Source organism: Tripterygium wilfordii, chromosome 9, assembly GCF_013401445.1.
Source record: "Tripterygium wilfordii isolate XIE 37 chromosome 9, ASM1340144v1, whole genome shotgun sequence".
NCBI classification, from domain to species: Eukaryota; Viridiplantae; Streptophyta; class Magnoliopsida; order Celastrales; family Celastraceae; genus Tripterygium; species Tripterygium wilfordii.
The window spans coordinates 14,483,549-14,510,382 of NC_052240.1; the positions used below are offsets into that span (position 1 = coordinate 14,483,549).

The following is a 26,834-nucleotide window of genomic DNA, read 5'->3' on the forward strand; positions in this document are numbered from 1 at the left end:
ATAAAACATGATATTCATTTCTAACGCAACTGGTTTTTAGGAAAATTAATAGTCATTTCCCAGTATGTAAATAATTGGATTAAGAAAGAAGATTGTGTTCCATTGATCAATTCAGAATAACATGATACGGTAGCTTGAGGCAAGCAGCGGAAGAACCAAACATGAATAAAAATCTACAGACAGATCAGCAACGGTAACAAGACAAAGACCAAAACGACGACGTGCAACTAAGAGGAACGACAGCGCATTCGCATAGAAGGAGGATCCTGACATGAAGGCATGCCAAACGGTGTCGCAGAAGGACTATACTGCAGAATATCAAACTGAAATAACAACCCCAAGGAAATATAGAGGGAAGAGGCGCAAATCCTAACAGAATTACATTACATAAAATAATTACCAATAACTAAACTTATCACCTAATACCTTATCACGCCCGATTACCGTAAATAATAAAATCCCGTGTATCATGGCATACTGAAGAGAATAAATTCCAACTTAAAAGATTCTCTCTTAATCCTTGTGCAACTGTAAAATTTGGTTACAATCTCATCTCACAAGTCATAAAGATGAATAAAATTAAGTAAAAACAAAAAAAAAAAAATCATATTTCACTAGGAAATACTATTCAAGAATAGATCATAATTCCTTTTGTAATTGAATAATCAATTTTGTCATCAAGTCTTAAACCACACACACAGGGAAAGACGTCTGTATGGTATACTAGTCTCGTTTGGGAAAGTTTCCTGTAAAATGGATTGGAGAATGAAGAGTCGTATTATGTAAATTAGTCTCCAATCCATTTCCTGTTGGAGTTATTAGCATGTAGAACGAGTCATTCTAGTTTCCTATAAAAAAAAAATTCATTTGTTTTGAACTACTTTTCGCTTTTCAGTCGATTCAGGTCTCTCTTCTGCAAAACACAACGTCATCATGTATAGAGTTGCTAATCCGTCCGAGTATCTGGCCTTTACCGGCGCCGGAATCAAAGATATCAAGCTAGCCAAGAAGGGATGGGTCTTCCCTGGCCAATCCTGCAAGGTCTTCGATGTTTCGCCGGTCAATTACAGTTTCAACGTCCAAGCCATGAGCGCAGAGAAGCTTCCCTTTGTCCTCCCGGCCGTCTTCACAATCGGTCCTCGTGTCGACGACAAGGAGAGCCTTCTCTTGTACGCTAGACTCATCGCTCAATACGACAAAGGATCCGCTCACGTCAATGATCTCGTTCAGGGCGTAATCGAAGGAGAAACGAGAGTCTTAGCCGCTTCCATGACCATGGAAGAAATCTTCAGAGGCACTAAAGAGTTCAAAAAGGAGGTTTTCGGGAAAGTTCAGCTTGAATTAAACCAATTTGGACTATTAATTTACAACGCCAATGTGAAACAACTTGTTGATGTGCTTGGTCATGAGTATTTCTCTTATTTGGGTCAGAAGACTCAGATGGAGGCGGCCAATCAGGCCAAAGTCGATGTCGCGGAGGCGAGGATGAAGGGAGAAGTTGGGGCTAAGCTTCGGGAGGGACAGACCACGCAGAATGCGGCCAAGATTGATGCGGAGACGAAGATAATTGCGACGCAGAGGCAAGGACAGGGGAAGAAGGAGGAGATTAAAGTGAGGACTGAAGTGAAGGTTTTTGAGAACCAGAGAGAGGCGGAGGCAGCCGAGGCGGATGCTGAGTTGGCCAAGAAGAAGGCTGGGTGGGCCAGGGAGGCACATGTGGCGAAGGTGGAGTCGGAGAAGGCGGTGGCGATCAGAGAGGCAGAGCTGCAGAGGGAGGTCGAGAAGATGAATGCCCTGACTATGACTGAGAAACTCAAGGCAGAGTTACTTACTAAAGCCAGCGTTGAGTATGAAACCAAGGTAAGTAGTTCACCCTGTTTTAGTTATTACAAATTTGTGTGTTGTCATGTGCCTAATTGTTGACATGTAGGGACTATTGAACCAACCAAGATAAGCTTTTTTGAAACATATAGTATGTATTTTAGTGAATTGAAGTCATCATATGCATAGATGTTAAATTGTGTATCATAGAATGTCTGATATGTTATAAGTCGTTTGAAGAATTTTGATGTTTTACAATGTGGAATAGAGTTGAGAGAGTACTCATCTAGTGCCAGAGTTGAGCATAATGATTTTTGAGTGACAGTGTGTAATGTGTTTTTTTGTTTGTGTGAACCACTTGGGTGCTTAGTTGTTGAATATCTCTGAAATCAAATCATATGGACTCACGATGTGGGAGTTCGATTTTCACTCGAAGCAATATTGTCAACTTGAGTTTAGGCTCGTAGTAAATGTCTAAAGGGAAGATTGTATGGTGTTGTTGGTTACTAAAAATAGAGTGTATGTTTGTAGACCCAAAGGTCACCATGAGAAAGAAAATGTTTGTTTTCTAGCCAGAATCCTATCTGGGTATGTTCTCTTTTGTTATTGCCAATGTTTTTTTTTATGTCCTATTTATGCTCTTGTAGTTTGAGTTATTGGTTCACTCATGTTGTCGTCCTCCTAGAAGATGATAAAAACAGTGGAAAATTAGGCAGAACTTAATAACCAATCATGCTAATATTTTGTGCGGTTTCAAGTAATCTATATTGATGTTATATGCATGACACTATTTTTAAAAAAAAAATAATTTTGAAGGTTCAAGAGGCAAATTGGGAGCTGTACAAGAAACAAAAGGCCTCAGAAGCACTTCTGTACCAGAATGAAAAAGAGGCAGAGGCACAAAAGGCAAGTGCAGGGGCAGCACTCTTTGCACGTCAACAAGTCGCTGACGGTGAACTCTACGCAAAGCAAAAGGAGGCGGAAGGGCTCGTTGCCATGGCCAAAGCCCAAGGAACATACATTCGCACCCTCCTCGACTCACTTGGTGGCGACTACAGAGCTTTAAGGGACTACTTGATGATAAGTGGTGGAATGTTTCAAGATATTGCTAAGATTAATGCTGAGGCCGTGCGTGGTTTGCAGCCCAAGATTAGTGTGTGGACCAACGATGCTTCTGGTGCTGGTGGTGGCAATGATGGCGCTGCCATGAAGGAGGTTGCTGGGGTTTACAAGATGTTGCCGCCGTTGCTTAATATTGTTCATGAACAAACTGGGATGCTGCCACCGGCCTGGATGGGGAGTGTCAAAGATATCAACAGAATCTTTGATATCTTTGACAAATGAACAAAATCTTTGAATTTGTCAAAGATATCTACAAAATATTAATGATATCTTTGACAAATCAACAAAATCTTTGAATTTGTCAAAGATATCAACAACATCTTTGATTTACTTTATTGAAATTATTTTTCTTACTTTTCCTTTCTAACGCCTATATAAAGGCATGTTGTACACAATCAACATATAGTGAAATACAAATCTTTTACTTCTCTAACATATCCTTTCACTTCTCTAACATGGTATCGGAGCCTTGGTAATCACTATCCCATTTCATATCAGTTTCTCACCTTCAAATTCTATTTCATCTTTCTTGCCTACTGCAGTCCTTTCTTTCGTCATTCCTTGATCTGGTTGTTATTTTTGCACCTGTTTATTGCACTTATGGACAAATCAGATGTCTCTCAACCCATCAACATTGTGTTAGATGGGCGTAACTACGTTTTATGGGCACAAGCCATGTGCAGCTTTCTCAAGGGTAGGAGACTTTGGCGATATGTCACTGGTGATTTCATTCTACCTACACAATCCCAAGATGAAGCTGATGATAAGTTTGCTGAACGTTTAGAAACTTGGGATAGCAAAAATCATCAAATCATCACTTGGTTTCGTAATACTTCAGTATCCTCCATCAATCTTCACTTTGGTCGATTTGATACTGCCAAAACTCTCTGGGATCATCTTGCTCATCGTTACACTGCCACCGATCTCTCTCATCAATATCAGCTAATTCAGAATCTCAATCAGCTACGTCAACAATCCGGACAAACTGTCACTGACTTTCACTCTCAAATGCAGTTTCTCTGGGATCAACTCACTCCTACTGAACCAGTCTGGAAGAATACTGAAGATGCCAAAGCTTTTACCACATATAAAGACCATCGCCGGCTGATTCAATTTCTTATGGCCTTACAAGATATTTTTGAGCCTACTCGTGCAGCCTTACTTCATCAGAAGCCATTACCCACTCTTGATCAAGCCCTTGATGATCTTGTTTCTGAAGAAACACGGCTCTCGATCCGTCAACCACGACATCTCGACACAGTACTTGCCACTCCTCAGGTACACCAAACAAAGAAAGCTGACACTTCTTCAAAGTGTCGATATTGTCATCTATCTGGTCATATGATACTTACATGTCCAACTCGCAAATGTCGCATATGTCGCAAAATTGGACCAAGACACTATGAACAAGATTGTCCCAGCAAAGGTGGATCAACTCAGGGCACTCATTCCAGAACACATCTTTCCGCTGCCACAACTGATCATACTGCACAGGAGAGTCTTGAACATGTACCCACAACCACTCAATTGACCAGTGATCTTGAGTCACTACTTCGTCAATTCCTTTCTAACTCTGGTAACCATTCTATTTCAGCATCCACCACTGTGTCAGGTAAATCATCATCATGGTTCTTTGACTCAGCATGTTGCAATCATATGACTGCTGACTCTACTCTTTTCACTTCCACACACTCTTCTTCGCATTTGCCATCTATACAAACTGCCAATGGTTCAAGGATAAAAGCTAGTCATATTGGGCACATATCTACTCCAAACCTATCAGTGTCCAATACATTTCTTATTCCACAACTCACTTTGAACCTGTTATCCGTTGGTCAGTTATGTGAACTTGGTCTTCATATTCTATTTACTCCTTCTGGCTGTTCTGTACAGGATCCGAAGACGGGACAGACGCTTGGGACAGGCCGTAAAGTTGGGCGACTGTATGAGCTCATCTCTTTGCACCCCTTGCATCCTACTCTCCCGTGTCATGAGTTCGCTGCATCCACAGTTCCAGCTTCCTCTTTGAGTCTCTGGCATTCTCGATTGGGTCATGCTTCTGTTAGTCGTATTCAGTCTCTTGTTTCTCATGGTCATTTGGGAATTGTTTCTAATAATCATTTTGATTGTTTAACTTGTCCTCTAGCTAAACAATCTGCTTTATCGTTCAATAATAGTGATTCTGTTTCTCATGCACCTTTTGACCTTGTGCACTCTGACATTTGGGGACCTTCTCCTACTGCTTCTATGGGGGGATCCAAATATTTTGTAATTTTTGTCGATGATTACTCTCGTTTTACATGGATCTATCTCATGAAAACTCGTTCTGAATTTACTACAATCTATCATGAATTTTCTCAGATGATTAAAACTCAGTTTTCATGTCCTATTAAAACTTTTCGCACTGATAATGCCATGGAATATAAGGATTCTAAATTCTTAACCATTTTACATGACCATGGCACTATTTGTCAGCGTTCTTGTCCAGGTACTTCCCAACAAAATGGAAGAGCCGAACGTAAACATCGACACATATTAGATACTGTTCGGGCTCTCCTTATCTCTGCCTCTTGTCCTGCACGTTTTTGGGGTGAAGCAGCTCTCACTGCTGTGTTTACCATCAATCGGATTCCTTCATCAGTCATTGGTAATCAATCGCCTTATGAACGTCTTTATGGGTCTGTTCCTAACTACAATTTACTCAAAGTATTTGGATGTGTTTGTTTTGTTCTCCTTCAACCACATGAACACAATAAATTAGAACCTCGTACTCGTCTTTGCTGTTTTCTTGGGTATGGGATAGAACATAAAGGTTATAGATGTTGGGATCCTATCTCCAAACTACTTCGCATTTCTCGTCATGTCGTATTTCTGGAAAACACTTTGTTCTCCTCAGTATCACATTTCTTATCTCTTCCTTCTCCCACTAACATGGTTGATCTATTTCCTGATGAACCATCTCCCTCTGAGTCTCATACAGGTGACACTCAAATTACTTTGCCTGCTCCTGAACTGTCTTCCTTGTCTGATGGATCTACTGCAGACACTACCAGTTCCCCTACTCTTCGACGCTCTACCCGGGTAAGAGAACTTCCTATTAAACTTCGTGATTTTCAGTGTTTTGCCACTACTCTTACCTTATATGAGCCTCAGTTCTATTCGGAGGCCAAATCTAATCATGTTTGGCAACAAGCTATGTCTGAAGAATTGCAGGCACTTGAGCAATCTCATACTTGGGATCTTGTTTCTCTCCCACCAGATAAGTCTGCTATTGGTTGCAAATGGGTTTACAAAATAAAAACCAAGTCTGATGGTTCTATTGAGCGATACAAAGCCCGTCTTGTTGCTAAAGGCTTTACTCAGGAGTATGGCATTGATTATGAAGAGACATTTGCTCCAGTTGCTCGTCTTACTTCAGTACGCAGTCTGTTAGCTATTGCTGCTGCTAGAGGCTGGACATTGTCACAGATGGATGTGAAGAATGCCTTCCTCAATGGTGATCTTGCTGAAGAAGTCTATATGAAACCTCCTCCTGGCTATTCACATCCCCCTAATACAGTCTGTCGCCTTCGTCGTGCCTTATATGGCCTCAAACAAGCTCCACGCGCATGGTTTGCCAAGTTTAGCTCTACTATTCAACAACGTGGTTTTCAATCCAGTTCTTATGACTCAGCATTCTTTGTTCGTCGGACAGCCTTAGGCTGTGTTTTTCTACTAATTTATGTCGATGACATGATTATTACAGGAGATGATTATTCTGGTATCACTGATCTTAAGGAATATCTTCAACAACAATTTGAGATGAAGGATCTTGGTTCTCTAAGTTACTTTCTTGGCCTTGAAGTACTCTCGGACACTACCGGGTACTATTTATCTCAGGCTAAGTATGCTTCTGATTTACTTGCTCGGGCTGGTCTCACAGATAGTAAGATTACTTCTACTCCACTGGAACCTAATATCAAGCTTAAACCTTCTGATGGTACTCCTCTCAGTGATATCACCCTCTATCGACAATTGGTTGGTAGTCTCGTATATCTTACTGTCACCCGCCCTGATATAGCCTATGCTGTACATGTTGTTAGTCAATTCATGTCAGCTCCTCGCTCTTCCCACTATGAAGCAGTCATTCATATATTGCGTTATATCAAAGCAACTCTTTATTATGGCCTTCATTTTTCTGCTGCTTCCTCACTTGAGTTGCACGCCTACTCTGACTCCGATTGGGCTGGTGATCCCACTGATAGACGATCAACCACTGGCTTTTGCATCTTGTTAGGGGATTCTCTCATTTCTTGGCGAAGCAAGAAGCAGACTTCAGTTGCTCGTTCGAGCACGGAGGCTGAATATCGTGCACTTGCTACTACCACTCAAGAAATTGTTTGGCTTCGTTGGCTTCTTGGAGATATGGGAGTTCAATCTCGCAGTCCTACACCTCTATTTTGTGATAATAGAAGTGCAATCCACATTGCTCACAATGATGTTTACCATGAGCGTACCAAACACATTGAGATTGATTGCCATTTTACTCGTCAGCATGTCACACAGGGAACTATTCAACTCTGCTCAATATCTACTCTTGACCAACCTGCTGATCTCTTCACCAAGCCACTCCTGCCAGGTCGTTTCAGAGACTTAGTTTCCAAACTCAAGCTTACTTCTACTGCACCAACTTGAGTTTGAGGGGGGATGTCAAAGATATCAACAGAATCTTTGATATCTTTGACAAATGAACAAAATCTTTGAATTTGTCAAAGATATCTACAAAATATCAATGATATCTTTGACAAATCAACAAAATCTTTGAATTTGTCAAAGATATCAACAACATCTTTGATTTACTTTATTGAAATTATTTTTCTTACTTTTCCTTTCTAACGCCTATATAAAGGCATGTTGTACACAATCAACATATAGTGAAATACAAATCTTTTACTTCTCTAACATATCCTTTCACTTCTCTAACAGGGAGCTTGACGAACTCCAATGGCAACTAAACCATGAACTGCAGAATGTTTTTTTGCATATTTGGATTCTAATGGATTTTTTTTTTATGGTTCATTAAGTTTTATACTGATATATCATCAGCATATTTCCATTTCTTTTCCCTGCTCTGTTCATCTTCCTTTGTACCTTTGACAATCAATGCAAGTATATCAATGACTTATTATTCAACTTGTCCATTATCTACATTCATCGAATAAGAAAACAAATTTCCATGTGCGCCTACCAAACAAAATATGATAAATTCAGTAGAGGATTCAAAATGATTCAACATAACATACAGATTCAACAAATGTACATCACATGGCGTCTCTACACTCATCAGTAAGTGCCCACAAGCCCATGTAAAGCAGCTTTGTTGACTTTACCCCCAATTCGGAATATTTGCGGTGGCTTCATTCACCATTTTTACTAGGGTCACCTGCAAATTACATTCACAAAGAAAGCTCTCAGTTGGGCAAGAGATGGAGCTCATAAAAGCACAACACACTCTTGGTTTTACTGTTAGCAACCAAAGACATGCGAGGACAAATTGCTGAGCCTCATAAACTCAACTGGTAGATCTCGTATTATCAAATTTCTATCAACTTAAACAACCATCTTGCAGTAGATATTGAGTTTTTCTTCAATGTGTCTCTACGAGAATGAGATTAGGGAGATCGACAACAAGTAAAAGGAGGTGGAAAATAACATGTTAGAGTCTGGGTCTCACCCATGAAAGTTGGCCAAGAGAGGAAAGGTAGCTTTGCCTTACCAAAGCTACCCTCACCTCCTCTCCAAAAATAAGAAGTTCCTTCTACAATATAGTTTTACGACTGTACAGAAACTCAGAAAGTCAAATGCCAACTATTTGATACCGCACCATTAACCTCGTTTAAACTTCGTTCCACTAGCTTATTGTTTAAAGTGGGTCATTATAAAATAGGACCTCCACCAACCCCCTCATACCCCTAGTTCACCCCTTCATGCCAACAAGTGAGCCAAGAAACATTACGCTAATCAAATGAAATCAAAGATAAGTATAGCTCCTCCACATTCTAGTTTTAAGGACTTTCTGATGGTGCTGCTTTGAGTTTATATCGAAATGCCTAGGCCATTCACTCCTCATACTTCATGTTGTTAGAAGGGAAAGAAAAAAAAAAGTACTAGCTATGCACTTCTAAATCAGTTAAAGTTGCATTTTTTTAGTGTGAATTATGTAGCAATCAGTTAGATTCCAATTGTGATAGAAAACACACCACACTTTCAGGAACACCCGGTGGTGGTAGGGTAAGGTTCCTTGGGGGTGCAACAGTAACATAAGATCTTTTGTCAAACCTCCATTCCCCGATTTTTCCATAGGTTAACTGACCCTGAAAATAAGAGCAAGTCAATACCATAACCTGACGTTGTACTTCAGGAACACTATAGACAACTAATCCACAAAATAAATAACACCATAAGACAACCAGAAGTAATTGACCAAATAATACCTTCATATCATAGTCGCATCCATATGTATAATGAATTATGAACTTGCTACCAATTTCTGTATCCCAAGGAGGCTGAAAAGAGTCAAAAAGCCCGTAACCGGTGAGGCAAGGGTGAGCAATAATTATCTGCTTCAAAAATATAGAACTGTATTCTCCTTCCAAACCAAGGACACTTAAGAGACACAAGAAAAGGACTTAAGGACCACATATAGCCATTTATGGATTCTCAATGAAGCTAGTGGAACTTGAAAAATTTGAAAGTAATGTGTGTAATGTGTATAATGTTAAAAGTTATTACTGGATTAGCTACTTCAGCTTCTAAAAAACTGTGTCACATGCTCTCGACTAAATTCAGATTTCAGTCTGTTAGAGCTCTAGCAATGCTTTTCCCGGCAATATAAAACTACATAGCTTTCTTCCTTAACATTCTAAAAGTCTATACTCAAGACTCCAATGCCTATCGCTAGAGGTTGGACAAGTTCTGTCGCAAGCAGTTGGAGATGATGGACTCCGTCATCATCATTCTTGCATAGAAATAAATGATACTAGTGTGGTAGCATACTATATTAGAACCAAAATAATGGAAGGCCCGAAGAAGAAATGTTGATCTCATCAAACCTGAATCATGAAGTCCTTGTGCAATATGTTGCCAACAACATGCAGAGCAGATGCAACAGCATAGGCATACCTGTCTTGTAAACAAATATCAGGGAAACGAATAAAGGATGGGAAGACCACATACTGCGTACTCATTGAAAAGCTCACATTTCAAGAACCCAGCCAAAGGCTTTATCAGTTTCAGGATCTTTCTTCATTGCCAAGGAAACATTCATCCATGTAGGAGCAATCTTCTTAAGGGATTCCTACAAATGTTTCATACACAATCAAGATGTGGCCAAAACCAAAAATGACATTGGTTGGATTTACGAAAAACATGACAAAAAATACCTTTGGTAGAATGACAGGAGAATTTCCTATTGGGTCAATGTTTGTTACTTGTCCATTGTCCGCAGGAAAATACTTCCGGATAGTTGTCTCATACTTTTTTGGTTCAATGTAAAAGAAAGGAAAGGCCTTTCCAAGCCCATCTTTAGATAAGTTTGGTATGGGCTTGACAATGATATGATCTGGTTCTGCCATCAGTATGTAACTGGTAAATGGTAAGAATGATCAGGTAAACATGGGACAACCTTAATAAACATGATTAGCTGATTGCTAGAAGTAGGGAGTTTCTCATACTCTTCCTGGATGTTTGCTTGTTGAAGCCATTGTACAAAAGCCCAAGGCCTGTTGAGGACTATATAGCCCTGTATTTTATGAGATTTCAAGTTAAGCAATCTATAAAAGGCAATGTCTAGTTATAATCAAGTACATATTAAAATTGGTGAAAATGATGATATCTGACTTCTAGAGCAGCATCAGTTCCTGATTAATGAAGTAGGCACCTCATATTGATATGGCTATTACTCGTGATAACAAACAAATTTGAAACCAATGATTCCAATTAAATTGAATTATGATCTCTCATAAAGTAACAAACAAATTTGAAAGTAGTCCCAAACCCACAACTACCCTTCCCACGATCATCATAGAAACCATAATTACCTCTCAATTAGAAAACCCAAATGCAATGAAACTAATCTTCAAAGTCAAAATAACCAAAAAAATAAGAGAAACAGAGAAGTAATCACACAAATACTCACAAGACATACATACCTGATCCATTCCAGATGGTAAAGGCTGGGCAACAAAGGTTGGGATCTCATCCATGAACTTGTCAGGCCTGCCAGAGTGCAGAATCCTGGTGAATCCACCCATCTCAGAACCCGGTGCATCCTTGAACTTATTGAACCAATAATACATGATCCTACACTGCCAAGTATTGTACACTGAGTCTGAAGCCGTGACTGCTGTATGAAACAGCCTCTTCTTATCAGACCCAAATCTTCTCGATCTCTCCAGAGGCATCTGAATGATCGGGTCCACGGATAACCTTGATGATCTCGATGGACCTGGTAATTCTTGCTTGATAGGAGCATTTGCGGAGATGATTATATTGTATGTTATTAGTGCCACTGAGAAGGCTATCAGTAGACTGTAGAACGAATTCCCACAACCCATACTGTTTTCTCTTTCTATCAAATTCTTCTGTGTAATCTACACAAGCATCTCTTCTTCTCTCTGCAATTTTACAGAAAGAGCAAAGAATAATGTGAAAAATGTGTAGTTGTTCCTATAAAGTTGTCGTCTCCATCCCAAAGTTGAAGAAGAAGCTGGCGAAACAAGCCGAAGGCGCAATTTCAACGATATTTTTTTTTTATATAAATTAAAATTAGTTTTTCATCAATTAATATATTTTTGGGACTGGGTTGGGTTCCTCACTTTGATCTATTCGTCGACTGAAACCCGCAAGGATCAAACTTCAAAGGAGTAACGAGGCCTAGTGGAGGAAACTATTAATGAGCCCAGTGGCCTAACAATAATACAAATTGGGCCATATATTTATGGGCCGCGTTGATTTGTTTCACCGAAGGTCTATTCATTAGCGAAAATTAAGGTTTAGGGACTTTAAAGGAAAATATTTATGGTTAAGGGACTCAATAAATTTATGATTTTAAAAGATCTTTGATTTTGACCTTTCTTTTTTAGGACACTAAAAGTAAGAAATGGTTAAAGTAAAGGACCTGAAAAATTACTTGTAAATGGGGCAAAATTATATGTATATTTTTAAAAAATGAACAAGTTTTTAAGCATTTTGAAAGTGGCTTGAAATTCATATTCGGTCCTTTGAAAGTTTGAATCATTAAAAATTTTAGCCCCTTAACTAAAAATGATATTCTTAAAAATTTCTTGAGTCTTAATTCTCCCTACTCATTAATTAGGTGCGTCGCTGTCTGGTGGGCTTTTTTTAAGGCTAAGTTAATCTATTGGGCCTTCATCGGTTTTTCAAATAAATTTGAAATAAACAAACAAGTGGTATTTTAATTGGTTGAATGAATGATTTGTGTTTTTGTCGTTATCAAGCATTGCATTGGTTAATAAATGGCCAAAATGCGTAATGTTATAAAACATGAGAATTGGATACCAATTCTAGGGTCGGCATCGGAGAGATTATAAGGTCCCTAAAATCCCATCATTTCCCATGAAAAAAAGTGGATAAAAATGCCGACTCAATAATGTGAAAATCGTGTGTGAATTATTAAAACATTTCAATGGTTAATTTCTTCATAATATTTAGGTTAATGTAACATATTATCACCAAAAATATTGTGTACTATATTTTTGTTATCGAAATGTTCAAAAATTTCAAATCAATCATTTAAAGTTGACATTTGTTTCATTTTGATAACTCGAACAATTTTCTCAATGAACATTGGAAACAAGTGTAGTGTAACTATGCCCAAGACGCACACAACCAATACAAAATTAATATTCCGGCCTTTCTACTCCTATACTCGGTTGTATCGATGTGGGTTGGGACTTGGGACACAATTCAATTTGATCATATTTTTTGTATTGTGTTTCTTGATATATATTTTTCAATGAACAACACGTCAGTATGTACCCTGCCACTGCCAGGTGTACACCAATTTGTCCAATAAATTCCTCAAGAATCCTGAATTATTGTTGCATAATTTGATGCTACAAATGTTATACATATCCCCTCAACAATCACCTTTCTTTCTTTCTTTTTTTTAATTTGTCAATTTTCCAATACAATGGATCAGGATCACAATCACCATGTTCTTTCCCATCTGTCACACAACCAATATATTCTCTCTCACTCATTTTCTTTCACCCACTTATCCAAACAAAACAACATAAATAAATTGCATTTCACTATGCTTATTATTTTCCTTTGAATCAGCATTTCTTTTTATTGAAAAAAAAAAGAGTCTCATTAGTCACTTCCCTCATGCTTTGCTTGCAAAATCAACATCAAGCAACAGTAGACAAGCTCTGTTACAGTTTCTTTGAAGTAAGCAAAAATAGTGCGACATCAACATCATCACTTCAAAAAACACACTTATTTACGCATATACAGTGTATATATAAATACATTTTTATGTCCCTTGTTGGACAACCTTTTTTACTCATCTTTCATGTCACATTATACTATTATAGTAGCCGCTGGTTGGTTTGGGGGATGTTGATTCCGCTGCTTTTTGCCTCTTCCAGTGGATCTTGTAGGGGACCAATTTTGATATCAAGACCGAATCCAGCTCGATGGCCTCACTGGCCAAAGGGGTGCACGAGTTCAGTTACTCAGAGTACTCGACATTGCATTACTAAGATGACCACGGTGAACTCCTCCCATTTTCCCCTCCACTCTTTTATTTTATGTTTATTTAAAAGCATCACGTTGTTAATTTAATCGTTAGAGGTTTTTTTGGCTGGCACCACCTCAATGTCAAGAAATCTCACGACGGATGTTCTCTAGCTATAGATTATTGGTGACCCCCATTGACATATCATCATCACTTGTAAATTCGATAAGCTATAGATCTCTATTACAATTTTTGAGTCCGACATTGCAACTCTTCACACGCCATGAAAACGACTTAAAAGCTAATAACATCTTTTACAACTTCCTTCATATATACTTTAATGCTTATAAAACTGTCATGTAAGACTGTTTAGTTAGACATTCATTTCGCACTAATTATATCGCTTGCTTCACAGGCAAACTAGCATTCAATTTATCTTACAGAATTAAGAAAGAGAATTAGTGAAACCTAACTATTGTAAATAATCAAATACAAGTCAATTAAAGATAAAAAAAGTGTCATAATTTGGTTTTGGTTAATTAGAAGGTAGCAAGTGGTAAGTGGTTGGGTGTGTGGTCCATGAAAGCATTGGGTTTCAAGTTTGAAGTGGTTTTGTGGTCCATGAATAGAGTACCTAATCCTAAAGGAACATAATATATGAGGACGTGCACATCTCTATCTCCATCTCATCCCACCTCCCAAATGTTCTAGTACATGTGATCATAAATCAAATCATGCATGCTTATACTGATCGTAGACTTAAAACTGAAAAAAAACAAAAGCAAAATATTATCATTCATCAAATCAAACCTCAAAAATCAAGTGTATCTAGTCTTCATTAATCTAATTAGTCATGAAATTATAAAAGATAATGAACCTCGTCATTAATCAAATCAATCTCCACACTTTTATAATTAGAGCATCTACAGATATGTACACTCCCATTAATTAGTAAGTATTCAATGCAACCTACATATGTACAATCAAAACACAATCATGCATATCTCCCTCCAAGATTCTATTTTCAGCATTTTTTGCTGCTACTTTTTATTCTTCCAAATCCATACCATATAATCTTTTTTCCCCTTTTTATCTTTCACAATCATGTTACAACTAGTATACATAGAAGTCGGTACAAAAGAACATACACGCAAGTGTTCAACAAGAAAACAACACACAATTTAATGTCTATGTTTTTCACTATTGTGGATAAGGTCGATCACATCAATGTGAGTCATCATCCGCACCATTTTCACGCCTAACAAAACCAGACATTTCAAACATTTATAGGGTTTTTTCGATGTCATTTTTTAATTTGTGAGTACTACTGTGTTTGTCTGTTTTTTTTTTCTTCATAATCACTGTATATAAAAGCCAAGCTTCTTCGTTGAATTTGATTGGGCATACCCCCACCCCCACCCCCACCCCCACCCACAACAAGGAATGCTGTGGAGGTTGTTTTTAACAGTAGTCTTGCGAATCTCAGTGTTTCTTGTCTTAGTTATGGCCAAATAGAGATGGATCCACACAATTTTACATGAATCACGTGGAAATGGAATCATGATTTTACGTGGATCATGTGCGTTCATCTTATTATTTGAGATAATTAAACATAAAAACTGAGATCCAATAATTTCAAAGTCGAAGAGTTCACACACTCATAACTCAACCTGTCAAATCCTTAAGTCTTTTTGGCCTCAAAATCAAAATGACTTCTTAAATTTGAATGAGATTCTCATGAAATTATTGATACATTCCAAATCGCCAACATTCATCCATAACATTGTTGTTTCAGTTTAGAAAAGAAATTCGTTTGCAAAATTAAGGACTATATAGATTGAGATCTAAATCTTTATTAATGAGATCTCACATGATACATAGACAAGTAATTTTGACCGAAATTGTTAGCTTAATTATGGATGTTTAATATATGGATGATCACATACATGTTCTTATCGCTCCGATTAGTTTTAAGTCAAATTTTTTCACCTAAAATGTCACAGATCAGGTTTAGACAAATGGCTTGACATAAATTATTAAATTAGGGTTTTGTTAAGTCCCACATCAGTAAAATGTGGGAACAACTCATTGTTTATAAGGAGCAAACTCACCCTTAACCACCAACAATGCATTTTTTTAGGCTTGAGTGAGTTGGACTTAGTCCACTTGCTTGGGCCTAAGGAGAAACAAAGCCGTGCGGGCTCGATGTATCTATGGGAATCGGATAACCCAAAACGGATAATATTGTTGGTGTGTATGGGGGTGTGGATTTTCAACAGGTTTTTCAATCAATTCAACCAAACTTTCTGATTTGATTTTTCACATAAATGTCAAATAATACACCAATGCATTAAAAGAGATCAAATTGGAATGGAGACATATATATGTTTATCTATCATAAAATGGGATTGGATCCCCCTTTTTTTCTTAATTACTTGTGACTTTTAAAGTTCAAAACCTTTTGGCAACACTTCAAAAAAGATTACTACGCCACACCCATTAATCATTATCAACTTATATTATATTTACATAATTATTTTATGCATTTTCTTTTATTTATACGACTATTATAGATTGACAATATGTTTCATGCAATGGATTTATACAATAATAATAGAAGAACCTACCAATTTAAGAATTAATGCATAGTGATATATATGCTATCACTATCTATAAAATGCCAAATTAAATTAGACGAAGATGATGCCATCTTTCATTTATAATTCATTGTTTGCATGTATATTTGCAAAAAACTCCTCGTCATGGTTTAGAAGGGGTCATCATGCAAGTAGTTATGGTTTAATTGCGAGATATCATTATAAGCTCAAAAGGTCATGAATTCATGAATATGAAGGCTTTGAAAATGTCAATGAATATTGAATATAGAGAAACATTAATGGACCAATATAAAAAGTTATGAGAAAATGGTCGTTTTAATTGTATCAAATTGCACCTTGGAGCGCAAGTTTTCTACCCTCAAATTCTAGAAAGTCATGTATAATTTCGTAAGAAAATCAACTGCTAATGCTACGTCGCATTTGAATTAAGTCTACCAATAATATTTTTTTTTTTTTTTTTGAGTACAAGTACAAACACAATATACGACACACCACCAGATCAAGCCTCTTAAAGTACAGGTGTCAACAAGCCCCACGCAGGAGGCACAAATCAAGCCCACGTAGGGGCAGACTATCAAGCCTACATAGGGGCAGACGAAGCCCACACACCTCCTTGTAAATATTCGGAGGAGGTGAGACTAGAACCCATGACCTCAGTCAGGGACATGCAAAGTCATTGCCACTCAACCAATGGCTCATTTGCAGTCTACCAATAATATTTAAAAGACTAACAAAATATATAATTTTCATTATTATCCTACGTTAATGAAAACAAGTTTGTCAAATCACGTGCCATCTCTTGATCCTCCACTAAGGTTGATATCATTATATTTCCCCCCTAAATCTTCGAAAGGCAGACATTTAATCACAAAATTCCACCAAATAAAAGAGAAGGACAACGACAAGCCTCTTTTACATAAGACTTTTGCCTCTTCCATAGTATTTGAAAATATTATTTCTTAAAATAAATTTATCGGTCCCATCCAATTACTATAAAATTTATGGGATACCGTGTGGATTGGCTCGTGTAAAACGTGTGGGCCCATCAGGACCGTCCAGGATGAAGACCAAGTGGGGGGTTTCGATTGGTTGACGTTGACAGCGCCGCGAATAGGCACGCTTGGTATACACAAGATAGCTGGGTTTGTTTGGTAATGCTGTGAGGTGCTGTGAGGTGTGGTGTGGTGCTGTGAGTTATAAAACTGTGGTGCTGTGAGGTGAGTTGAAACGCAAAATGCTGTTTGGCACATAACTTTTAAAACTGTGGTGCGGTGCGTTTGACGTATCAAAATTACATTTATATTAGATGACTAATAATATTAATATAAAATCACTCAAGGTTTACCTTGTACATTAATTTAAAATACAATAATTGACCTAATTTGATTACGTAGGACAAGTTAACATATAATGTAAGTGTTTGGGAGTGTGGTGAGGTGTGGTGAGGTGCTGTGAGATAAAAAGTTATGGTGTTGTGAGGTGAGTTAGAACGCAAAAGCTGTTTAGCGTGTCACAAAAAACTGTGGTGCTGTGAGTTGTGTTGCAACTGAACACAGTTACAACACACTGCCAAACACATACGAGCGGCTATTTTACGAAACCTGAACCGCGTCTCACCGGATTTCAAATTTTTTTATTTTGTTTTTTCAAAATTAGGTTTCTGCTACTGTTCGGATATTTCGAGGAAGAAGAGTTTTCAGCACGCTCCAGCATAGCACGTAGAGAACACTCTCCGGTTTTTCGTTTCTCGCTTTGCTAGTCTGCCTTGCAAACCCAAGCACGTGATAAGCATGCATTTTGTCTCTCTTCTCTATAAGACTATAAAGTCTATAACTATATGGCCCATTAATGAAGATATATAACCTAACAAAGAGAAACAACAAAACAAATTGAAAGGCAACATTGAATTACGAGGGGAGGAGTTGAGACGAGATGGATGGAAATTTAGATCATGCGAGGTCGGAGACAGCGATTGACAGAATTAGACAATTATATAAAGACATATTTCACTTCTAATTCATTCATCACACGGCCCCCTATAATTAGAGCCTAGATTTCTCGTTGATTTTTTTTGAAATATCATAAAAAATTATGTTTTTGTGATTAAAATTGAATTTTAAACACATATATGCATAATTCAATTAATTATCAAACAAATCAACTCTCATTTCTGTTAAATGGGAGCAGAAAAAAATCAGACGTATTTTTGAAATTACGTAAGTGCCATCTCATTGTCCCTTTTGTACCTCTGACGTTGGCCTGACGGCATGTCCTTTACTACATCCAAAAATAGTAAATGTAAAAAGAAACACAGAAAAAGCGACTAGGTAGGGGACCATGCTACTTCAAGGGGATAGGGGCTCTGTAGTGGCCCCAAGCTTGTAGCTTCCTGTAGTGTGAATGTGAATACAGGCCGTTGGATAGAGACTACAGCACTACAGGGGCCCCCGATCCATATCAAGGTGCACAGTTCGCCATAAACACCAAACAGTGCCCCCTCATTGTGGGCCCCCTCCAATTTTTATATTCTTTAAACAAGAGAGGGGGGCCCACGATCTCTTGGGACCACCTACTGTTCCCATTGATTAATCCGGCGGCTGTCAGAGAAGTCAAAATTCTCGGTGGTCCCTACTTCTATGTTAAGTCCACGTGGACGGCTACGATAAGGCTATACTTGGCGCTGGCACATGCTTCAAGATGGGGACCACAAATGGTTCAATTGCTCATCGAATGACGCGTGTCGAGGGGTTCTTGTCCCGCGAGTGACGGAGGAGAGTCCAGTCGTAATTGCTCATCGAATGGTCCAATTGCTCATCATGGTCCCCTCCTTTTTTTTTGTTCTTCTTATCTTCACCAGTTTGCGACCGTTTGTCGCCAGTGACGACGGAAGAACCGGGCCAAGAAGAACCATTGGTGACGGTAGAGTGAGTATATTTATGATTTGATCACGCTAACTAAGTGACGTGGAAAACACACTCCAAGTGTATTGACTATTGCGTAATATGTGAATGATATGTTGATTTAAAGTATTTATTTATTTAATGATTAATGGGGGAGGGATTTCTTCAATAAATATTATTATATAGAGGCAGTACTGCACTTATCTATTGTATCGTTAGAGCAATTACATTGGTGAATAATCAATTGGCCCAACAAACCCATGCATGCTTCCAGCTTGCTTTGCAATTTTGTATAAAATAAAACAAGTCTAGGAGCCAAACAAACCCCACACTTATCCCATGAAAATAAGACAAATAAATTGACACATTTTATCCCATAAGTTCTCATGATCCAGTAAAAAAGACACTAAAAGTCATCTATGCCCCTAAATGAGGACGATTGTGATTGCTTTTACCTATAATCCACTAAGTTAACCACTTCTCCACTCTTGGCATTTAATAATCTTTTGGAGAACTGTATTTTCTCTCGCTCCAAACGTTGTCGGAGGAACACAAATACATGCAAGAGGACTAGAGGAGATAGATAGATAGCAGTTTTTGCGACAATGAGAGATAAAAGCCGCTGTTTCGGTCGTACGGCAACCTGGATCATGTCACCCACCTGCTCAGATCTAATACTCCTTATGTCCACATGACAGGCTTGCACACGTGTTTACCACGCGCTTTACGTCCCAACTGAAAACTATTATTAACAGCAAAAAGACATCAAACCTAACACTTCTCGCCACATTGATGATTACTGACCGTTCGACGCCCCACCCAATCAAACAACGACTCATAAAGGTCCACGCACGTAAACAAACGCCTTTTCAACACCACCTTTTTTCTTGGTTTTATAAGAAACCAATATAATTAGTGTTCTTTATTGATAAATTTATATATATATAATCCCCTATTTAGGTAGAACTAACCATATTTTCTTGCCGTGATTATTATAAATTGTGGTTCTGCCACACTAAACCCAAGCTTAGGTTAACAAGAAGGCGTAAAGTATAGGGGAATGACCTTTTGGTATAGTAATGTGATGTAGATGGTGGTGTAGAGTCTAGTTTTAGATAGGGTAATAAGTATTAAAAGTAACCACAATGTTGTAAATTTGTTGGGTCTAATAAAATATATTGAAGAATGTGTTTTGTTGATCTGATTGTGTATTTTGTTAATGTGATAGGATAACAATATACATAGGTACAATGATGTAAATTTATTGACTTAATTTTCGGTGTAATAGAGATGATGCCCAATATTAAATTTTGATGTAGTTGTAAGTGTGATAGTTGAGGTGATGCCAAATGAATTAACAAAGGGGCAATTCAAAATTCAAATACCATACCCCCTATTTGGCCATTAAAAAAGAGACAATAAAATGATATTGTTATAGTCCAAATGTGATCTATTGTCCAACAAATTTATGTGATCTATTGTCCAACAAATGTGATCTAATGTCAACGATATATGTTTTTTTAGGTATTTCGCATGTTATTTAACTGATTTTTACTAAGAAATGTTATGGGTTATCTGATCAGTTTAATACTTTAATCTTCTTCCTGCTCCACGGACCGGTTCGTATAAGTAGTCTCTCTCACCTAAAACCGCTATCACAAAACCACTCCTCTTCCTAACCTTCCCTCCATCTTTCTCTCTCTTTACGCTTACAGTGAACCCCCATCGTCACCATCGTCGTTTTTCTCTAAGCTCCATCGATCACTGTTGTTCTATCTCTCCCTTGCACAAGGTACCTGGAAATGAAGTCGTTTTGTCGTTTTATCGTATGGAGCATGGAGTTGTAGTCTTTATCAGAAACGTCTCTCTTAGTTATCTATATCTGTTCTGTGAAGGACAAACATGGCCTTTCACCACGACCACCTCTCACAAGACCTTCCTCTCCATCACTTTTCACAACAACAACAGCAGTTACCGGAGATTTCCAGTACTGCGCCACCACCGAATTGGCTCAACACCGCTCTCCTCCGCAACCAACCGCAGCAGCCACCACCATCGCAACAACCTCCAAACTTCTTGGATACTAACAACTTCCTGAACCTCCACACCACCGCGAATTCCGACTCCACGCCGTCTCAGTCCTCCAACCAATGGCTCTCCCGCTCCGCCTCGTCACTCCTTCATCGCAACCACAGTGACGTCATCGACGACGTGGCCGCTGTTGCCGCGACAGCCGGCGACTCAATCATCGCCAACGCAATCTCTCACGACTCCGCGGATTTGAAGAATAACATCAACGCCAAGACCATGAATCACAAGAGCGACAGCGCGGTGGAGAGTGGCGCCGGAGGCGTTGCAGAAGGAGTGGTAAACTGGCAGAATGCGAGGAATAAGGCGGAAATACTGTCGCATCCGCTGTACGAGCAACTGCTGTCGGCGCATGTAGCGTGTCTGCGTATAGCGACGCCAGTGGATCAGCTACCGAGGATCGACGCACAATTGGCTCAGTCGCAGCATGTGGTGACCAAGTACTCGGGCTTGGGCGGCGGGGCTCATGGAATGGTTGGTGATGATAAGGAGCTTGATCAGTTCATGGTAACACCAAAATGCTTTTTACATAGTTCTATCTTTGTTTTGCTATACGTTGTTGGTCTTTTTCAAAAACTGTTTGAATTCTTTGATTTGCTGTTAGGTTTCTCTTTGTGGAATTAAAATAATTCAATTCTGATCCTTCCTGTGTAGATTTTAGTTGTAGGATTGAGTTGGAGTTGTGTGGATTATCAATTCAGGTTCCGATTAATTATCCAGCGATAATTGACTTCTGAGAGCATTTTGTTCGAGGCTATTGACTTGTCTTCTGAGGGATTGAGTGAACCAAGACTCACCGACAAACAGTTTTTATATAGATGAAAGTTTGAGTGAGGCTTTTATGGGAGATAATTAGGTGATGGTTGATCCTGATCTTTTGGGTGAATAGATCATAAAGGTCACAAACTGGTTAATTTATAGAAAAACCAAAAGTAGTGTCGGTTTTATGGCTCTATTAATGGCGTGAGCTTTGTGTTCACAGATAAGAAAACAATTTTGGTGGATGGAAGAATCCCTTGTTGAGATCAGTTGGTTCTGTGAAGGCCACCTAAAGCTGGCTTTGATTAGCGTAACTCTAGACACCTACTTTTGTATGATATGTAGTTGAGATGATTAGCAGGTAAGGAATTAATGACAAAGAGTATGCAGAATTTGGTTGCACGATAGTTGGCAAGTGTAAAATTGAAGGAGCTCAAAGAAGATCAAAGAGTTCAAGCGGTAACAGGCTGCATAACTGAAACTTATGTTTCGAACTACGGAGTCTGGTTTTTTAAAATTATTGACCCCTAATAGTTTGGAGTTTAGTAGCTTATCAATAATGATTAAGTTGAAAGAGGCTTGTTTTGGTTGTTCTCATAAGCTTATCTGTTCAATCAACTTTGCTAGATGGGGGTGTCAAAGTAGGAGAACATAACACATGGCTGTAATGTAAAATTGAGAAGAAAGTTGAAACTTGGATAAATGGGAGGATGTAATTGTCTCCATTGCTTTAGAGCTCCTTGGAAAATGTCAGGATACTGTCTGTCGTTTGGCTAGTGCTCTGCATTCAGCTTCAATCTGAACATGACAATTTGTCAATTTGTATGTGAATTTTGCATGGTGAATTCAAAGGTATCCTCATAATCACATTTATGTTGATCTACGGATGATTTGATGTCCTACAAAAGCGTTTTCTAGGCCAGTATATGTGCCAATTGCCAAGAATCTTTAGAAGAGTATTTCAGTGTCGAGTGGAAGAATCTGTGAGGCCCTAACTTTATTGTGTAAGATATGTTTCTCATGTGTGCTTTGAGATGACTCCTTTTTGGAATGAAAATCCAGTCTCGCCTGCAACTCTACCATTGGGCCACATGCTCGCCTGTGGTTAGTTGTAGATAGAGTCTGAAGAATAGAGCTTTTGATGTATTTTTTTTTATGTTTTATGAATGATTTTTAATTTGACGTAGATCCTCTTCCCTTTCTTCTCTTCTTTGTTGTGAATGTCATTTACAATTCTCTCTCCCCTTCCTCCATCTGTGTTTGTAGACAGGCGTGTGTATTATATGATAGTTTGCTCTTACGAGAATGGCGGAACATTTAGTTTTGGTTATGGGATGTCCTTGTTGACATGTAATTTACATTCATCTATCTGTCTCTCTCCTTTTCTTTTTCCCTGCTGTCGTTGTCATCAATTGGCACTGTGTGATTATATTGTGTGATGTTTCCTAGTGTTGATTAATGTGTTTTGAAGAAAGCTGGCACTCAAAATAGAATCAAAAGTTTTGATGTTTTTCTTTCTTGTTATTTCAGACACACTATGTTCTCTTGCTTTGTTCCTTTAAAGAACAACTGCAACAACATGTCCGAGTGCATGCAATGGAAGCAGTAATGGCTTGCTGGGAGATAGAGCAATCACTACAGAGCTTAACAGGTGATGTTTTGTTATATCGCTAAATAAATTAGGATTGTATATTTGGCCAATATTGCATACAGACTTTCATTAATTATATATAAAAAATTAGCGTCTTCAATGTCCTAACTGGTGGGTTTAGCAAATTTCCTTTGCTGTATCCCTATTTCATTTTCATTTTGGCTTGGAATCTGAACTCTGAAGCAAAAAATTAATTTAACTGGAACTTGATCATTATATATTCAAAATGATACGTGACCTTCTTAACCAAGTAGCGAAAGTAGTTGGGGATGAAGATGCTGCAATATGTAGCAGTGTTTCCAGATGTATAGTTTACTACTGATTGTTCTTGATTAGTATGCTGCTCATCTGATTTGAATAATCTTTCTATGAACTAAGTGTGAAATTATTTTTAAAGTCTATATTCATTGCCATCTATGTTCTTTATGGGGTGAATGAATGGAATCTCTTCCTCTGGTTCTGTCTGTTCCTGGTTTCTGTTACTCACACTAATGTCTATCTGCCTGCTCTTTTATTTCTTTCCTTTTCAATTTCCCTTTCTCCCGACTGTTGGTGTTTCAAGTTGCTTATACAGTGCTACGTGTTTTTCTTTGAATGTTTGAGACAGTTTATTTTTGTTATTCATTTGAAGCAATTAGCAATAGAGTCATGATGCATGAAGCTGTCCCGGTACAAGAATGTTTCGTTATTAGTAAAATAAAGTTTCCACTATAATACACTTCTTGCATACTATAAGCTTTAATGCATGGCAGGCAACTGATACGTGATACTGAGCCTAACATTGCTCCTACTTGCTGTATGTACAGGGGTTTCTCCTGGTGAAGGAACGGGTGCAACAATGTCAGAAGATGACGATGACCAAGTGGATAGTGATGCTAACATGTTTGATGGAAGTTTGGATGGCGATAGTATGGGATTTGGTCCCCTAATTCCGACAGAGAGTGAGAGGTCCCTGATGGAGCGTGTAAGGCAAGAGTTGAAGCATGAACTAAAACAGGTGACAGTTGATAAGACTTATTGATTCCTAAGGTTTGCATGTGTTCCTTATCAATAGTTCTGATAGTTCTTTGTCTTCAAGGGTTACAAGGAGAAAATTGTAGACATCAGGGAGGAGATTTTGCGCAAGAGAAGAGCAGGGAAACTTCCTGGCGACACCACGTCGGTTCTGAAGGCTTGGTGGCAGTCACATTCCAAATGGCCATATCCTACTGTAAGTGTTGCCTTGGTAGTCCTTCAGATTGCATTTTGACATTGATTAATCTGTTTCATTAGTATTAGCTTGGAATGTGTTGCTTTGGAGCTACTAAGTACCTTAAGTTTTTATGAACCTGGAGTCATTGAACATCCCAAAAAGTTTTGTTGGGTGGATAAAGGTCAGCCAGAATACCTCTAAGTTTGCCTCGATGATACTCTTGCAACTTCCTAAGTGTCCAGCCTGGAAATTTCCTTGTTTAAAACAAGTTAGTGTTTAGAACGCAAACAGCCAAATCAGAATACTTAGGCTATAAGCCGAAACTGCTTGAGCTACTAAGTAGTAACTCTTTTAATTATAGTTTAGCAGAGTGCCCATTGGTGCATTCTCCCTCATTGGTTCTCTAAGTTAACTGTCATTTACTCTTTCAACTTTTAGGAAGAGGACAAGGCAAGGCTGGTGCAGGAAACCGGTTTGCAGCTAAAGCAAATAAACAATTGGTTTATCAATCAGAGAAAGAGAAACTGGCATAGTAATCCTTCGACTTCCACCGTCTTGAAGAGCAAACGCAAAAGGTATTGCTCATTATAATTAAGCACACATTCTTCAACTTCTTTGCAATGGTTTATGAGCTTTACACCAACCTTGATTTCAAAAGAAGTAATGCAGGTGAAAATAGCAGCAACCGTTTCGTTTAACTGGCCCAATAAATCAACAATTGATCTCTGCTCCAGGCTTCCAATCAAGTAATGAATCCAACAAACTACATTCATGGAATTGGAACGAATAGCTTCTGTAAAAGAAGGATTAACGTAGAAGATGGAAGGATGTGATGATGAATCCAATTTGTGCCAATTTAGAGGTATGCTAAGCTCAGAAGACACTTTAGTATGCAAATTTATTAGGGAGTTTCGGAATTTCAAGTACTTTACTAGTTATACCGGATCGGGTAGCGTGGGATCCATTTGGCAAATTAGTGTTTGTTTTGGTTTACCACATATATTTGTGTAAAATACTGGGGTGGTCAGTGTACAGTGTAATAATTTTTGTATCGTTTCTTCTAGTCATATACCAGCGGTTGTAGCCCCTTTTTTCCCCTTCTTTTTTGCTTTCTTTGCATTGTAATGTAGCATTACATTAGCGGCACTTATGGTATAAAGTGGTGTATAAACATTTATCCTAGATCAGTCCCATGGTCATGGTGTCAAATATTTTGCAGAACACTCTAATTCGGACTTTTTGTAAGCCACTATGATTAGGATTTAAACTTTCCTTGCAGAGTCTTACAGTTGGATCAAATAATTAATTCTATTTTCAAATATCAATCCAACCTTCGAAATTAAGAGCTCAACTCTTCGGATCATACTGAAGTTCCATCCTTCTCCTCTATTGAAGTTCTTCTGTCTCGGTCCTGAAAGAACCGCGCGAATCTCTTTATCTTCTTTGCTTTTGTCGCCAACCAACTTTCCTTCCTTTGTCCTCTTGTGGATGCAGTAAAGACTTGTTTCTGCCACTCAGGTTACTGTGGGCCTGTGGCTGAAGCTGAAGGTGATATCAAAAGAACCAACTTTAAAAGTAAGTTTTTGAGGTTGGAGAGCCCAATGCACATATAAATTTCACATCACAATCTCGTACTTTTGATGTGAGATTCAGCTCGTAACATTCCACCACATATGAATCTTGAGAGAACTGCATTCTAAAAGTTAGTTTATGAGGTTAGAGAGCTCAATGGATATATTCATAATCTCATACTTCTGATATGGGACTCATATCGTAACAGCAGGGTCCTTTGAAACATCCGCAACAAAAGGAGGGGATGAGGTGGTCTCTTCATAGTCTTCGCGTATTGATCAGAGTCTGAGTCTGTCAATGCTGATGTTTGTCTGACGGATTTGATTATTTCTTCTGAATCGGCCATGACAAAATAAAAATAAAATAAAAT

At 38.3% G+C, this 26,834-nt stretch overlaps 3 protein-coding genes across 6 annotated transcripts; 2 read left to right on the forward strand and 1 right to left on the reverse strand.

The window, feature by feature from the left end:
- Positions 1 to 714: 714 nt before the first annotated feature.
- Positions 715 to 8,110, forward strand: LOC120005775 (flotillin-like protein 3). Its single transcript, XM_038855587.1, has 3 exons — positions 715 to 1,860; positions 2,638 to 3,118; positions 7,909 to 8,110. Exons 1-3 carry the CDS (start codon positions 934 to 936, stop codon positions 7,935 to 7,937), a joined length of 1,437 nt encoding a protein of 478 aa, XP_038711515.1. The 5' UTR covers positions 715 to 933; the 3' UTR covers positions 7,938 to 8,110.
- LOC120005776 (hydroxyproline O-arabinosyltransferase 1-like) lies at positions 8,105 to 11,729 on the reverse strand. 2 transcript variants are annotated; one of them, XM_038855590.1, is made up of 8 exons: positions 11,133 to 11,727; positions 10,656 to 10,723; positions 10,365 to 10,566; positions 10,182 to 10,279; positions 10,035 to 10,104; positions 9,417 to 9,488; positions 9,183 to 9,296; positions 8,105 to 8,365 (listed from the first exon to the last, which is right to left on the reverse strand). In XM_038855590.1, the coding sequence occupies exons 1-8, from the start codon at positions 11,535 to 11,537 to the stop codon at positions 8,309 to 8,311; spliced, it is 1,086 nt and encodes a 361-aa protein (XP_038711518.1). In that variant the 5' UTR covers positions 11,538 to 11,727; the 3' UTR covers positions 8,105 to 8,308. The 2 variants fall into 2 exon arrangements, with proteins under 2 accessions (XP_038711518.1, XP_038711519.1); XM_038855591.1 differs by lacking the exon at positions 9,183 to 9,296 and having other exon boundaries at positions 11,133 to 11,729.
- A 9,104-nt stretch (positions 11,730 to 20,833) lies between these two features.
- Positions 20,834 to 25,993, forward strand: LOC120005072 (homeobox protein knotted-1-like 3). Of its 3 annotated transcripts, none has more exons than XM_038854511.1 (6): positions 20,834 to 21,797; positions 23,580 to 23,700; positions 24,507 to 24,697; positions 24,779 to 24,910; positions 25,331 to 25,467; positions 25,551 to 25,993. In XM_038854511.1, the coding sequence occupies exons 1-6, from the start codon at positions 21,105 to 21,107 to the stop codon at positions 25,588 to 25,590; spliced, it is 1,314 nt and encodes a 437-aa protein (XP_038710439.1). In that variant the 5' UTR covers positions 20,834 to 21,104; the 3' UTR covers positions 25,591 to 25,993. The 3 variants fall into 3 exon arrangements, with proteins under 3 accessions (XP_038710439.1, XP_038710441.1, XP_038710442.1); XM_038854513.1 differs by having other exon boundaries at positions 21,105 to 21,797; positions 25,554 to 25,993; XM_038854514.1 differs by having other exon boundaries at positions 21,105 to 21,797; positions 25,562 to 25,993.
- The last annotated feature ends 841 nt before the right edge of the window (positions 25,994 to 26,834 follow it).

Coding starts and splice junctions, on each gene's coding strand:
- LOC120005775 (XM_038855587.1), top strand. CDS start 934: ATGTATAGAGTTGCTAATCCGTCCGAGTATCTGGCCTTTACCGGCGCC. Junction 1,861..2,637: donor GCGTTGAGTATGAAACCAAG/GTAAGTAGTTCA, acceptor ATAATTTTGAAG/GTTCAAGAGGCAAATTGGGA. Junction 3,119..7,908: donor GCTGCCACCGGCCTGGATGG/GGAGTGTCAAAG, acceptor CTTCTCTAACAG/GGAGCTTGACGAACTCCAAT.
- LOC120005776 (XM_038855590.1), bottom strand. CDS start 11,537: ATGGGTTGTGGGAATTCGTTCTACAGTCTACTGATAGCCTTCTCAGTG. Junction 10,280..10,364: donor CTCCTGTCATTCTACCAAAG/GTATTTTTTGTC, acceptor AAACATTTGTAG/GAATCCCTTAAGAAGATTGC. Junction 10,105..10,181: donor TTTGGCTGGGTTCTTGAAAT/GTGAGCTTTTCA, acceptor TTTACAAGACAG/GTATGCCTATGCTGTTGCAT.
- LOC120005072 (XM_038854511.1), top strand. CDS start 21,105: ATGGCCTTTCACCACGACCACCTCTCACAAGACCTTCCTCTCCATCAC. Junction 23,701..24,506: donor ATCACTACAGAGCTTAACAG/GTGATGTTTTGT, acceptor CTGTATGTACAG/GGGTTTCTCCTGGTGAAGGA. Junction 25,468..25,550: donor TTGAAGAGCAAACGCAAAAG/GTATTGCTCATT, acceptor TGATTTCAAAAG/AAGTAATGCAGGTGAAAATA.